Source organism: Mesocricetus auratus, unplaced genomic scaffold (genome assembly GCF_017639785.1).
Source record: "Mesocricetus auratus isolate SY011 unplaced genomic scaffold, BCM_Maur_2.0 Super-Scaffold_100010, whole genome shotgun sequence".
In the NCBI taxonomy this organism is placed as follows: Eukaryota; Metazoa; Chordata; class Mammalia; order Rodentia; family Cricetidae; genus Mesocricetus; species Mesocricetus auratus.
Window position 1 is genome coordinate 79,190,052 of NW_024429194.1, and position 13,168 is coordinate 79,203,219.

Consider the following 13,168-nt stretch of genomic DNA (forward strand, 5'->3'; position numbering starts at 1 on the left):
CTCCCCCACACCGTAGTTCGGGCCCTACGTCCCATCGGCGTCTACCCCTCTCTCAGTAGGACCCGGACCCGCACAGCGCCAGTGGTGCGCGCGAGGGGTGGCCGTGACACGCGCCCCGGGGGCGTGTGCTCGGGGCGCGCCCGCGTCGCTCCCCGAAAGGAGGGTCGCCGCTGTGGGCCACCGAGTGAGAGCAGCACAGCGCATAGGGTCACGGCCCGGCGGCCGGGACAGAACGTGGCGAGCGTAGCCCAGGTCTGTGTAGGAGTCCGCGCGCGCACCGCTTACCCTGCGGGGAGATCGGGGCCAACTCTCATCCACCCGCCGCCGCCGCGGTGCCCCCCCTGGCCGGCCACCCGGCCCCGCTGCACCTGCCGCCCTCCCGGGAGCCCAGCGGCGCCGGGGAGCGGGGACTACGCGGCCCCGCGGGTGCCGGCCACGAGCGCGGAGGCGGCGCCGCGTCGCGCGCTCACGTCCCGCTGCGCGGAGTCTGCGCGCCCCCGGCCGGGCCTGCGCAGCCGCCGCCCCGCCCCGGCCCGCGCCTCTCTGCCCGCCCCTCGCCTCTCTGCCCGCCCTGCCGGGTTCGCGCGCGCGCGGGCCCGATCACGCGGCGCCGTCTTTGTTTGGGTGACCCACGTGGGTCCTCGCCGCGCGTACCCACGCGCACGCGCGGCCGCCTGCCAGTCGCAGCCACGGACACAATCGCGCACAAGCATGCATGCCACTGTCGCTTCGCTCTGGTGTGCGGGTTTGACAGTTGCTGCCAATGGTAACTTGTCCTGACATCGCCAGACTGGACTCAAAGCACGGCTCCACACTGGGAAACGGACACGGAACTTGGACCGGGAGGGGCAGTGGGCAATTCCCCCTTCTCTCCCACTCAATATCTAGTCCATGCACCGTTAAATGTCACCTTAGCCATAGGAAGCCTGATTCAGCCCAGGCATTAACTACTCTTGGGAATTGAGGTCCTCCAATAGACACCTTCCCCTTTTAACTCACCTATCAAAAACAGGGGTTGGCAAGATAACTAGTGGATCAGGTAAAGATAGCGCCGAAACTCAGACCCTAGCCTGGTTGGATAACCAACCATCAGCACCCTATGGGGTCTGACCCAGGAGGCCAGCTGCAGGGTTGGAGGAGAGGGCAGAGGAAGCTGAGAGAGCTCACAGACCTCTAGGCTTGCACTGCTGGCCTCGCCTGCCTCCCTCCACCAGGGCCATGCAGGCACAGGTCTAATGCTCTGCCTCTACCCATTGATGCTGATCTTGCTGCAGTCACTTCCAACCAACCCTAAAGTCCAAAACTGCCCCCACTTTGTCTCAAGCACCCCAGCTCAAGGGCTCCTGAAGCTTCCTGGGGACAGTATTCCAGGCCCCTTATGTCCTCCAGCATTCCCTGCCTTCCAGACAGCCCTTTGTATCAGGTTCAGGGGCTGGCATGCAGATGAGCTCCAGTGGGTGAACCCTCTGGTCTCTGCAGAATGAGAAGCAGTGGTCTCAGAAGTAGCAAAGAACAATGTGGGGTCTATTCCATGGCTCTTGGCTGGCAGTGTAGCATAAGGTGCCCGGGGAAGCTGCCTGCAGGGCTTGGTTTTGGCAAGATGAGAGCTGCTTTGGGCAGGAACCTCCTCTGGGTCACCTTTGTGCGGCATCGGAGCCTGACACCATGCCAATCTTGCTGACTCCTCCTACCTCTGGCTTTTCCCCTTCCTCTTTGTCTCCCAGCAAAACAGGACTGTGGTTCCCCCCAAACACAAGTTCTACTGCCTCCAGACCATTGCCTAAGCCATATCCTCCCAGACAGACCTTCTCTGCTCTGACCCTACCAGCCTGCTAGGCTAACTGTTGACATCCATGCATTCCACTGCTTTGGCCAGCTGGGTCAGAAAATGGCTGTAGCCTCCCAATGAAGCCAGAGTTCTCAGGAGTCATCCCCCACCCATCTCCTATGAACTCAGCTGGGCAGCTTCTACAAGGAACGGCTCAGTACATTCATGTAGGTGACCCTCCCTGCGTGTTTAAATGTGTCCCCAAAGTCCCTGCATTGCAAGCTTAATCCCCAGTGCGCCAGTGTGGCATGTTGATTTTATGATGATGCTGGTGGGCTCTTGATGGAAGCTATCGTAGATTGAATGACAATGGCCCCCAGAAGCTCATATGTTTGTATGCTTGGTCCACACATGGTGACACTGTTCGGGAGGAATTAGAAAGTGTGGCCTTAGCCGGGCAGCCGTGGCACACGCCTTTAATCCCAGCACTTGGGAGGCAGAGGCAGGAGGATCTCTGTGAGTTCGAGACTAGCCTGTTCTACAAGAGCTAGTTCCAGGACAGCCTCCAAAGCCACAGAGAAACCCTGTCTCGAATAAAAAAAAAGTGTGGCCTTGTTGGAGGAGTGTCGCTGGGTTTGAGGTTTCAAAAGCCTACACCATTCCCAGTTAGCTCCCTCTCTACCTCATGGCTGTGTCTCAAGACGTGAGTTCTCAGCTGCTGCTCCAGCACCAAGCCTGCCTGCTGTCATGCTCCCCGCCATAATGGTCATGGACTGACCCGTCTGAGCCCCAAATTAAACACTCATCTCTAAGTTGCCTTAATCACGGTGTCTCATCAAAGCAATAGAAAAGTAACTAAGGCAGAATGGCAATTCCCTGACACACACTCCTACACAGCTCTCACTGTGAGGGCATGGCAAGCAGGCCCTCACAATCACACACAGGACATCCTGAAGCTGGCCAGTGCTGCCACAGATGTGTGCAGAACAGGGCGCTCTGCAGGGGGTTACAGGAAGCCCTGCCCCTCACTTCCACTCACTCTCGGACTTCCTGTTCCTCCCTCTGTAGACAGGCCCCGCCCTCAGCTCGTGACCCCAGGGAGAATCTTCCGAGGCCTTATCCCTGTAGTGCATCTCTGCTGTTTCGGGCTCAGCCAGCATGCAGTGGTGGCTGGGGCCCTATGGGATGCTGGGGCTTCCTGACAAACTGAGCCACCTGGAGACCATAGCAGCAGCTTATCAGGGAGGGAGCCAGCAGATACACATGGCCGCCCCCAACCTGGCCTAACACAGAGGAGGTGGCCAGGAAAAGTTCTCTGCCTGACTGGCTAGGGTGAGGAGATAAGCAGGAGCGCAATAAGGGAGGCAGACTTCCAGGGCCTTCTCAGGATCCCTATCCCTCCCCTACTGTAGACAAACATCCCCTGGGTGCCCACTCCCGGGCACTTCCTGGGGGGGGTACAAATCTGATCAATAAGTGGTTCCTTCTAGAAAGACGGGCTTGGACATACACGGCCCCCAGGAGAACATGAGGTTCCCAGGCCCACCATCTACTCAGTGGTTCCTCACAACCACGGCCCTCATTTCCTGAGAAGGAATTTGTGGTCTGGACTGTGTCCCACAGATCTGGACACCTAATCCACCCGACCTGGGAACATGACTGCATTTGAAGGCAGCAGGGTCTTTACAGAGGCCGGTAAGGCCGGCAGGGTCACAGGGACCAGCTCCAGTCTAATCTGCCTGGCTCTTCTAAAAGGATAATCAGGACACACACACACACACACACACACACACACACACACACACACACACACACACACACAGGGACGACCATACCGAGACAAAGAAGGTGGCGCCACCACACCCTGGAGAAAAGGAGCTGGCCCTGCTGCAGCTTGACCTTGAACTTCCCCTGCAGGGCTGTGAGGAAATCTCTGTTGCACCATCGGTCCTGGAGGTCACCTGACGCTAAAGGCCACACACTGAGCATCAGCAATGTCACCACTGGCTGTGAGCTAGGCATGGTGGGACTGCAAAGGTCAGAGCCACACCAGCAGTTCTGCCGAGCGAGCGCCTGAGCCTTGCTGGCATCTGTTGGAAGGTAGCTAGAACCCAGTCCGAGGAACAAGAGTGACCACCCACCCGCCATCTTCTGACTTCACCACCTAAGAGAACAGTGTAAAGCGAGTGAAGACGAACTCACTACCACTCCATGGGATGGGCAGCGTGTAGGGAAAAGGGACCAGTCAAAGAAACACACCCTGAGCAGAGCCAAAGAAACACACTTTGGCCCTGCAACCAGAACCAAAGAAATGTACCCTGACCCTAAAACCAGTGCCAAAGGAACACACTTTGTTCCTGGAATCAGAGTCAGTGAAAGAAATGTACCCTGGCCCTAAAATTGGAGCCAAAAGGCTAAAAAGGACCAGAGAAAGAAACACACTTTGGCCCTGAAACCAGAGCCAAATCTGACCCTAATCCTGTGTAAAAAAGTAACCAATCCCGGAGCAGAGCTCTAGCCAATCTGAGCTCAGCACTGAAATTGGACCAATCCCTACTCTGGAAAAACTTCCCCAACCCCAGGAATCCCTATATAAACCCTGTGTATGTTCAGCTTGGCTGGTCCAGCTGTCTTCCAATAAACCCCTTTGGATGAGCTTCAGGTGAAGATCTTTTGCGGCGGCGACAGAGCAGAGGCGACCCTGGGCAGAGCAGAGCAGAGCAAGCAGAGGCGACCCTGGGCAGAGCAGAGCAGAGCAAGCAGCGCTGTAACACTTGCCCGGGAAACCTTCCTTGGCAGAGCAGTTCCCTGCTCTCCGCAGAGCTGAAACTGTGGCAACTTCGCCCGAGAAACCTCCTGCCTAGCAAAACTGCTACACTAGGCGAACATCCCCAGCTGGAAGACCCTGTCCTGCCGGAGCGGAGCTGATACACCGGAGAAGCCTTTCTCTGAGGCAAGGCTGTAAGCTGCCAAGCTTACTGCAACCTGTGGTGGTCCTTGGCTCCCGAGCTCCAGGATACCTTTCCACCTGAGCTGTGTAACACTGAGTATTCTGTGACTCCCGAGTGCCAGAATACCTGACCCACTCCTGTTCCATCCTGTCCCTGACCCATCCCGACGAAACGCTTACACAGCGTCCAGCCATTCAGACAAGCCTGATTTATAGCTTATTCCATTCTTGTAGAAACCAGTGAGCTTGACGGGCGTTGGTGGCGAACGCCTTTAATCCCAGCACTCGGGAGGCAGAGGCAGACGGATCTCTGTGAGTTCGAGACCAGCCTGGACTACCAAGCGAGTTCCAGGACAGCCTCCAAAGCCACAGAGAAACCCTGTCTCAAAAAATCAAAACAAAAAAAAAAAAAAAAAAAAAAAGAAAAGAAAAAGAAACCAGTGAGCTTGACGGGACACGGCTCACACAAAAAAAATCCTTAGAGCAGTGGTTCTCAACCTTCCTAATGCTTCGACTCATGTTGTGGTGAGCCCCAACCATAAAATTATCTCACTGCTGCTTCATAACCGTAATTTTGCTACTGTTATGAATTGTAGTGTAAATATCTGATACGAGACTCGCAAAGGTGTCGTAACCCAACCCACAGGTTGAGAATCGCTGCCCCCAAAACTTCAGTTTCTATACCTGTAAGGTGCGGGAGGGAACTGCCCTCTGTAACCGGACAGGGTTGGGTCTCCGTCTCTATTCCCACGGGGAAGGCAAGCAACAGCCTGTGGGGAGATCGGGACTCAGGAAGCCTGTGCAGCCAGGGCTGCAGTCTGGGGGTGCCAAGCAGATGGATGTGTGTCTGTTCTTCTCCCCACTAAAGGCACTCAGGGAGTAGGGGTCCAGTATTTACATATTTTCTTGACTTAAAAATGCCCTCTGGAATGAGTGGTCCCAACCAATATAACAGGTGTTTTTTCAAGAAAACCCCACACCCTGCTGTGTTAGGCACATTCCTGATCTCGGCTGTTCCCACGACAGCATGACAAGCGACTACTGGGATCTTGGCTGGAAGGAACCAGATGTGATGTGACATGACATGTGGAGGCTTCTGCATCCCTACTCTGGCTTTGACCCTTGGAGACTCTGCCCCCCGGAATAAAGGATGTTCCGTAGGGTCTTGTCAGGTCTCATGGGGGTTGCAGAAAGCAGACTCCGAGCTTCCAGCCTGGCATGGGAGCTGGGGGTAGCGAGCCAGTGCCAAGGAAGGGCACGAGGGAACTGGAGAAAGTAAACTGCCAGCCCCTTTGAGCCAATTTCGGAAGTTAGGCTTCGGGCTTCAGAGCTGAAAGGCGCTCCACCTTGTGGCTACAGGTGGTATCACAGCACAGGGAGCGGATGGCTCAGTCCCGGATGGCTCACTGTGGGCTTTTCCTCCTTTCCCCTCTCCCTACCCAACAGCCTGCCAAGCTCCGGCATTACTTGGGGCCACTTGGCAGGACCTTTCTTTATGTACCTCTGTCTCTGCTCGCTTGGAGACAGACTGCTGCCCCTGTTCTTGTCTAGGCTCTGAGTTTCATCTGCTAGGTGACCTTGGCAAGTCCCGGTAAGCTCTCAGATCCTTGGTTTCTTTATCTCAAAGGATGGTGGCTGCCTCCTAACTTTTTCCCTACTCTTTTCTCCCTCCGTAGCCACGCACAGAGGCCTATGACCAGCAGAGCTGGCACATGAAAACTTGGGGCAGTGAGTCAGTGCAGGGGTGTAAGGGGCTGGGGCAGTGAGTCGGTGCAGGGGTGTAAGGGGCTGGGGGCAGTGAGTCAGTGCAGGGGTGTGAGGGGCTGGGGGCAGTGAGTCGGTGCAGGGGTGTAAGGGATTGGGGCAGTGAGTCGGTGCAGGGGTGTGAGGGACTGGGGGCAGTGAGTCGGTGCAGGGGTGTAAGGGGCTGGGGGCAGTGAGTCGGTGCAGGGGTGTAAGGGGCTGGGGCAGTGAGTCGGTGCAGGGGTGTGAGGGCTGGGGGCAGTGAGTCGGTGCAGGGGTGTAAGGGGCTGGGGCAGTGAGTCGGTGCAGGGGTGTGAGGGCTGGGGGCAGTGAGTCGGTGCAGCGGTGTAAGGGGCTGGGGGCAGTGAGTCAGTGCAGGGGTGTGAGGGGCTGGGGCCAATGAGCCAGAGCAGGGGACTGACTTGGGGAGCTGGGGCAGTGAGCTGTAAGGCAAGTGAGAGGTTGTACAGAGAGTGTTGGGGGAGGTTTGCGCGTGGAAAGAACGAAAAGGTAAGTCGGCAGTGGCCTCTTGAAAGTCAAGTGTGAGGCCTGTACGTGGCTGAGGAGGGGACTTCCTGGCCTGGGGTTCTTGGTGGTTTGGGGAACAGGGCACAAGAAGATCTGACAATATGGTCAGTTTGGGCATGGAGGACCACAGACATGATTTCTTTCCTAAAGAAACATCCTTGTTCATCACATCCTGTACAGTCTACCTGGAGGCAGACAGGGTCCACAGACACAAAGAAATGGGGCCAGCCTGGTCTACTGAGTGAGTTCCAGGACAGGGTCCAAAACAATACAGAGAAACTCTGTCTCGAAAAACCAAAAAAGAAAAAAAAAAGAATGAACTACAGCAGGGGTGGGGGTAGGGGAAGTGGGTAGTCAAAGCCTCTCTGGTCCCTGTGATTCCTGAAAAAGGAGGATGTAGAAATGAACCGTAGCTGGGCAGTGCTGGACGCCTTTAATCCCAGCACTTGGGAAGCAGAGACCGGCAGAGTTCTGTGATTTCGAGGCCAGCCTGGTCTACAGAGTGAGCTCCAGGACAGTCAGGACTGTTACACAGAGAAACCCTATCTCAAAAAACAAACAAACAAACAAACAAAAAAAGAAGCCTGGTTTGTGGTGGCACATGCCTTTAATCCCAGCACTTGGGAGGCAGAGGCAGGAGGACCTCAGTGAGTTTGAGACCAGTCTGATCTACAGAGAGAGTTCCAGGACAGCCAGGACTGTTACCCAGAGAAACCCTGTCTCGAAAAACCAAAGCAAACAAACAAATGACCTATAGACAGGATGGTAGTCAGGCCCCGTCTAAAGTTCTTGTGGGGGAAGCCTTAGGATTCTATAGGCCAACACTATGTTCTACAGAATTTTCTAGCACTACAGAAGTGTTCTGCAGCTAGCCTGTCCTATAAGGTGTACCCATTAACCATGTGTGGCTTCTGAGCAACTGAAATGTAGCTAGTTCCAGGAAAGGGAACTTGCAATTGTATTTCAGCTTACCAGATTCAGACGCAAGCAGCATGTGTGGGTAGGAGAGGGAGCAAGCTGCCTGCCAGTCTAAACGAGGAGCAGAACGGAAACACAGGCCATCCCGCAGTGGAAACTGGAGCCAGGGAAACCGCGAAAATGACGAAGCTGTGAACGGACAGCATGATTCGCTGGGAGAAAACAAAGGAGCCAGTTAGAGGAAAACTGCACACTGGAAGAACAGGGAAATAATTGGAAATAAAAAGGGAAATAATTTCATAATGAGTAAATGAAAACAGCATTAAAGGGGCACATTACATTGTGCCTTGAGTTAGACAAAGCCAAAAGGGAGAACTTTCAAAATAGAGATTTATTTTTTTAAAGATTTTATTTCTTTATTTAATGTATGAAAGCTCTACTTGCATGTACTCCTTTATTCCTGAAGAGGGCATCAGACCCCACTATAGGTGGTTGTGAGTTGCTATGTGGTTGCTGGAAATTGAACTCAGGACCTCTGGAAGAGTAGTCAGTGCTTTTAACTGCTGAGACATCTCTTCAAAATTAAAAATGAAAATTTATTTTATTTTAAAATTGTGGGGGGAGCAGTATGTGCATGTGAATGAGTTGCCTGAGGAAGCCAGAAGAGGATATCAGATCCCCTGGAGCCAGAGTTCCAGGCAGTTGGGAGCCACTGACACAGGTGTTGGGAGCCAAACTCGGGTCCTCTGCAAGAGCAGCAAGTGCTCTTAACTGCTGAGCCGTCTCTCCAGTCCCCAGTTTGGAGGTTCTTTTTTATTGTGTCTTTTGATTTCTTTTTCTTTTTCTTTTTTTTTCTGAAACAGGGTTTCTCTGTGGCTTTGGAGGCTGGCCTCGAACTCACAGAGATCCTTCTGCCTCTGCCGCCCAAGTACTGGGATTAAAGGCGTGCACCACCACTGCCCGGTTGATTTCTTTATTTTTATTTTGTGTTTTGCCCATGTGTATGTATGTGCGCCAAGTATGTGCATTGCCCACACAGGTCAGAAAAGGGCACCTGGCGTCTTGAAACTGGAGCTAAGCATGGTTGTGAGCCACCATGTGGGCACTGAGAAGCAAATCCAGGTCCTCTGCAAGAGCAGCAAGTGCTCTTAGCCACTGAGTCATCCCGCCAGCCCCTCATAGCTCTTGACACAGTACCTAGTCCCTAAGATGCTTTTCAGCAGTGGGTTAGAGGACTCGCCTAGAATTTCAGGGCCAGAGATTGTAGAGCATAGTTATTGGTGCGCTTCAGGAGGCTGGCAAAGTACACTTGACGTAGCATTCGTGTGCTAGTACACCAGAAGTCACCAGGATGCCCAAAGACATGCAGTCATCTTGCCAGATACACGGAGAGTGGAAATGAAGGTAGGCTTTTGCTGTTGTTGCTAGTTGTTTATTTTTGTTTGTTTTATTTTATATTTTTAATGAAGGTAATTTCTAACGACATTTTGTAATTTGTTCTGTAATATTCTTTTACTAAATTTGTGACTTTTTCTGTAAGAAACTGGTTATAATAGGCTGCCTTGTCCAAGTCACACTGGATGGGTGGCATGAGCACTGGGGCTCAGCAGGAATGGGTAACTGCTATGCAGAAGGGATGGTGGCGTCTCTTGCTTCTGGTGATGCCTGCTTCTGTGTGTTAATGACTTGCAGGGAAGCCATTCAGGACTGGAATTGAGAAATAAATGTGTACAGGCTGCTTTTCTGTAACGAGTTATGATTTGATTTGGAGTCCAGTTGGTTTTTTTCCTAACCAGACTGCACTTGTTTTCACAGTGATAAGATACTATGTGTGGTGTGCTTTGCATAAATCCTTATTCTACAAGTTACTAGCTGACAGTGCAAACGCTAATTGGGGGTTCTATTTATAGGGAGTCTAGAATAAATATGAAGCTCTTCAGTCAGCTTACTTAGTGCAGCACTTCCTTGGGCTGTGGTTGTTCTCATATCCAGCTTGTTTCTTCACCAAGGAGTAACTGTGGTGCCAGTCAAACCAAACAGCTTCATGTAGAAGAATGAAACTGGAACCTTATTTCTCATCCTGTGCCAAATTCAACTCTAAATGGATCAAAGACCACAAGACCCAAGACCCTCCTTCTGAGAGAGGAGAAAGTAGAGAAGAGGCTTGAACTCACCGGAACAATAAAAGGACTTTCTGAACAGGACCCCGGGAGTGCAGGAATCAAGACCAACAATTAATAAACAGGACCTCATAAAACTAAAAAATAAAAAATCTGCACAGAAAAGGACACCCTCACTCCAGTAAAGTAGCTCCCTACTGAATGGAAAAACACAAGCAAAAACTTTGTCAGCTAGGTGTCTGATGGAGATAACAAAATTACTAATTCATGAAACTCATAAGTCCAAAGTGTGCCTCAGGCACAGCTGGAGTCAGGCAAGTCCCAAGGGTCTCGGGCCTCTTTGCTTTGGCCTTGTCTTTTGGTCTATTCAGAATAACCTTCTCCTGCTTACAGGATTAATAAATGCAGAGATTTTTGTCTTCCCAACAATTTAATCAAAACTTTAATAATGAGCCTCGCTGACTTAAGGTCAATCTCCTGAGGTCACGCATGTTGTGGAATTTATTTTAACAGGGTAAGGATGTGTTAGATTTGTTTATGTGTGGAATACTACTTTAACTGTGTAAGGGTACATTACATTTATTTATGCTGCCTTTGTTAACGATGTAAAGGTGTGTTACATTTGTTTATGCTGCATTTCTTTAATGATGAAAGGATGTGTGCTTAATTATGCAAAGATGTGTTGTATTTGTTTCACCTCGTCTGCCTAAGGCACCTGGTTGGTCTCATAAAGAGCTGAATGGCCAATATTTAGGCAGAGAAGGAAAAGGCGGGGCTGGAAGGCAGAGAGAATAAATAGTAAGAGAAATCTAGAAAAGAGAGAGAGAGAAGAAGAGGACAAGGGAGAAAGAGGGACACACCTGGAGCAAGAAGCCAGGCAGCTCCCAGCCGGGAAGACACAGAAGCAGCGGAAGTAAGATATACAGAAAGAAAGAAAAAAAAAAGGGTAAAAAACCCTGAGGCGAAACATAGATGAAGCGAAACAGGTTAAGTTCTAAGAGCTAGCAAGAAACAAGCACACGAAGCCGGGCGTTGGTGGCGCACGCCTTTAATCCCAGCACTCGGGAGGCAGAGGCAGGCGGATCTCTGTGAGTTCGAGGCCAGCCTGGTCTACAAAGTGAGTTCCAGGACAGCCTCCAAAGCTACAGAGAAACCCTGTCTCGAAAAAAACAAAAAAAAAAAAAAAAAAAAAAAGAAACAAGCACACGATAAGGCCGAGCTTTAAAACCTAATGTTAAGTCTCCGTGTCAGAATTTGGGAGCCGGATGGTGTCTCAAAAGAAAAACCCTGGTACACATGTGCCTACTGCGGGAGCGTGAAGGTCCCCGGACCGGGGTCTGCGCGTCAGGTTGCAGAAGATGAGCAGTGAAATGGATTGGACCACACAGCAAACACAGCCGCCCACCTTGCGTAGCTGGCTCCTCCCAAGACTGACTGCTCCTCAGGCAGGGGTGGTGCCAAGAGAATGTGGTCCCGCAGGAGCCAGCACAAACAGAACACGGGCTTTGGCTGGTGCCTAGGGGTCTTAGCACTCTCTGCTCCTTCTGTCTAGAAGAGCCTTCACATTCCTTCCTCACCCCTTACTACACTTTGTAAGTCTGGAATCCTACTCAGACACATCCAAGCTCTCTCAAATGACCCTCCCTGCTTCCCATCCTCTTTCTATGATTTACACTAGGCAATTTCTCCAAACCCATCTTCCAAGTCCCTAACTCTCTTTTTGGCTGTTTCCATGGTTTCAACACTTATACATACACTTAATTCTAAATACTCTGGTGTTCTCTTTTAAATGTAGTCTTTCTCTAATACGTTCCTTTTTAAAAATCTATTCCTACTTCATCTTTTATAACTTCATCTATTTCAAATATTTGAAGATCCCTGAGTGCAAATATACGATTTCCATTGATTTTTCTACTGTGAGTAGTTTGTTCTTGTGCTTGCTGTTCATTTTATTGTATTCTTTTCTTTGTTTTGTTTTGTTTGAGACAGGGTTTCTCTGTGGCTTTGGAGGCTGTCTTGGAACTAGCTCTTGTAGAACAGGCTGGTCTCGAACTCACAGAGATCCTCCTGCCTCTGCCTCCTGAGTGCTGGGATTAAAGGCATGTGCCACCAATGCCTGGCTATTTTTTTAAATGGGATTCATTTTTAAATATTGATTTTAATTTTAATTTTTTTTTTTGGTTTTACGAGACAGGGTTTCTCTGTATTGTTTGGAGGCTGTCAGTCCAGCCCGGCCTCGAACTCACAGAAATCCGCCTGCCTCTGCCTCCCGAGTGCTGGGATTAAAGGCGTGAGCCACCACTGCCCGGCCTTGATTTTAATTTTAATTAATTATTTATCTTCAACACAGGATGTAACCATGACTGGCCTGGAACTTACTCTGTAGACCAAGCTAGACTCAAACTCACAGAGATCCACCTGCTTCTGCCTCCTGAATGCTGGGATTAAAGGCATACACCATATTTGGAATTATTTTATTTTGGTTCTTTTGAGTTAGGGACTTCTATGTAGTCCTCACTGTCTTGGTACTTGCTACATAGACCAGGCTGACTTCAGACTTAACTGAGATCCACCTGCCTCTGCCTCCTGAGTGCTGAGATTAAATTGGCCTATTTTACTTTATTTGAATGTGTGCGCTTGAGTGTATGTATATGCACCACATGTTTACAGGTACCTGTAGGGGCCAGAAAAGGATGTTGGATCCCCTGAAACTGGAATTACAGGTGGTTCTGCACTGTTATACAGGGGCTGGGAACCAAACCCAGGTCCTCTGTAAGAGCATCAAGCACCCTTAACTTCCACGCCATCTCTCCAGCTGGTTTCCTTGTGTTTGGATTCATACGGATTGAACTTGGGGGACTTCTGAGTCCTCACTGGGGACTCTCTAGAAAGGGTTCATGTTTAGTTCTGCCAGTTATAACGGAGTGTTTTTAATCTGGAGCATTTTAATTTAGTTTCTTTTTTTTTTAAAGATTTTATTTATTAATACAACATCCTGCCTCCAAGTATGTCTGCACACCAGAAGAGGGCACCAGATTTCATTATGGATGGTTGTGAGCCACCATGTGGTTGCTGGGAATTAAACTCAGGACCTCTGGAAGAGCAGCCAGTGCTCTTAACCTCTGAGCCATCTCTCCAGCC

General features: G+C 51.0%; 1 protein-coding gene and 1 long non-coding RNA gene across 2 annotated transcripts in view; one reads left to right on the plus strand and one right to left on the minus strand.

Annotated features, from left to right (window-relative positions):
* Nucleotides 1-443, minus strand: part of Gramd4 (GRAM domain containing 4) — a 76,389-nt gene extending 75,946 nt beyond the window's left edge. The window contains exon 1 of the mRNA XM_005067064.4: nucleotides 286-443. Coding sequence (XP_005067121.2) covers nucleotides 286-314 — 29 coding nt within the window. The 5' untranslated portion in view covers nucleotides 315-443. The remainder of the gene's footprint in view (nucleotides 1-285) is intronic.
* Nucleotides 444-6,110: 5,667 nt separating this feature from the next.
* LOC121142915 lies at nucleotides 6,111-10,703 on the plus strand. Its single transcript, XR_005880067.1, has 2 exons — nucleotides 6,111-6,309; nucleotides 9,917-10,703. It is a non-coding gene; the product is annotated as an uncharacterized LOC121142915 (long non-coding RNA).
* The last annotated feature ends 2,465 nt before the right edge of the window (nucleotides 10,704-13,168 follow it).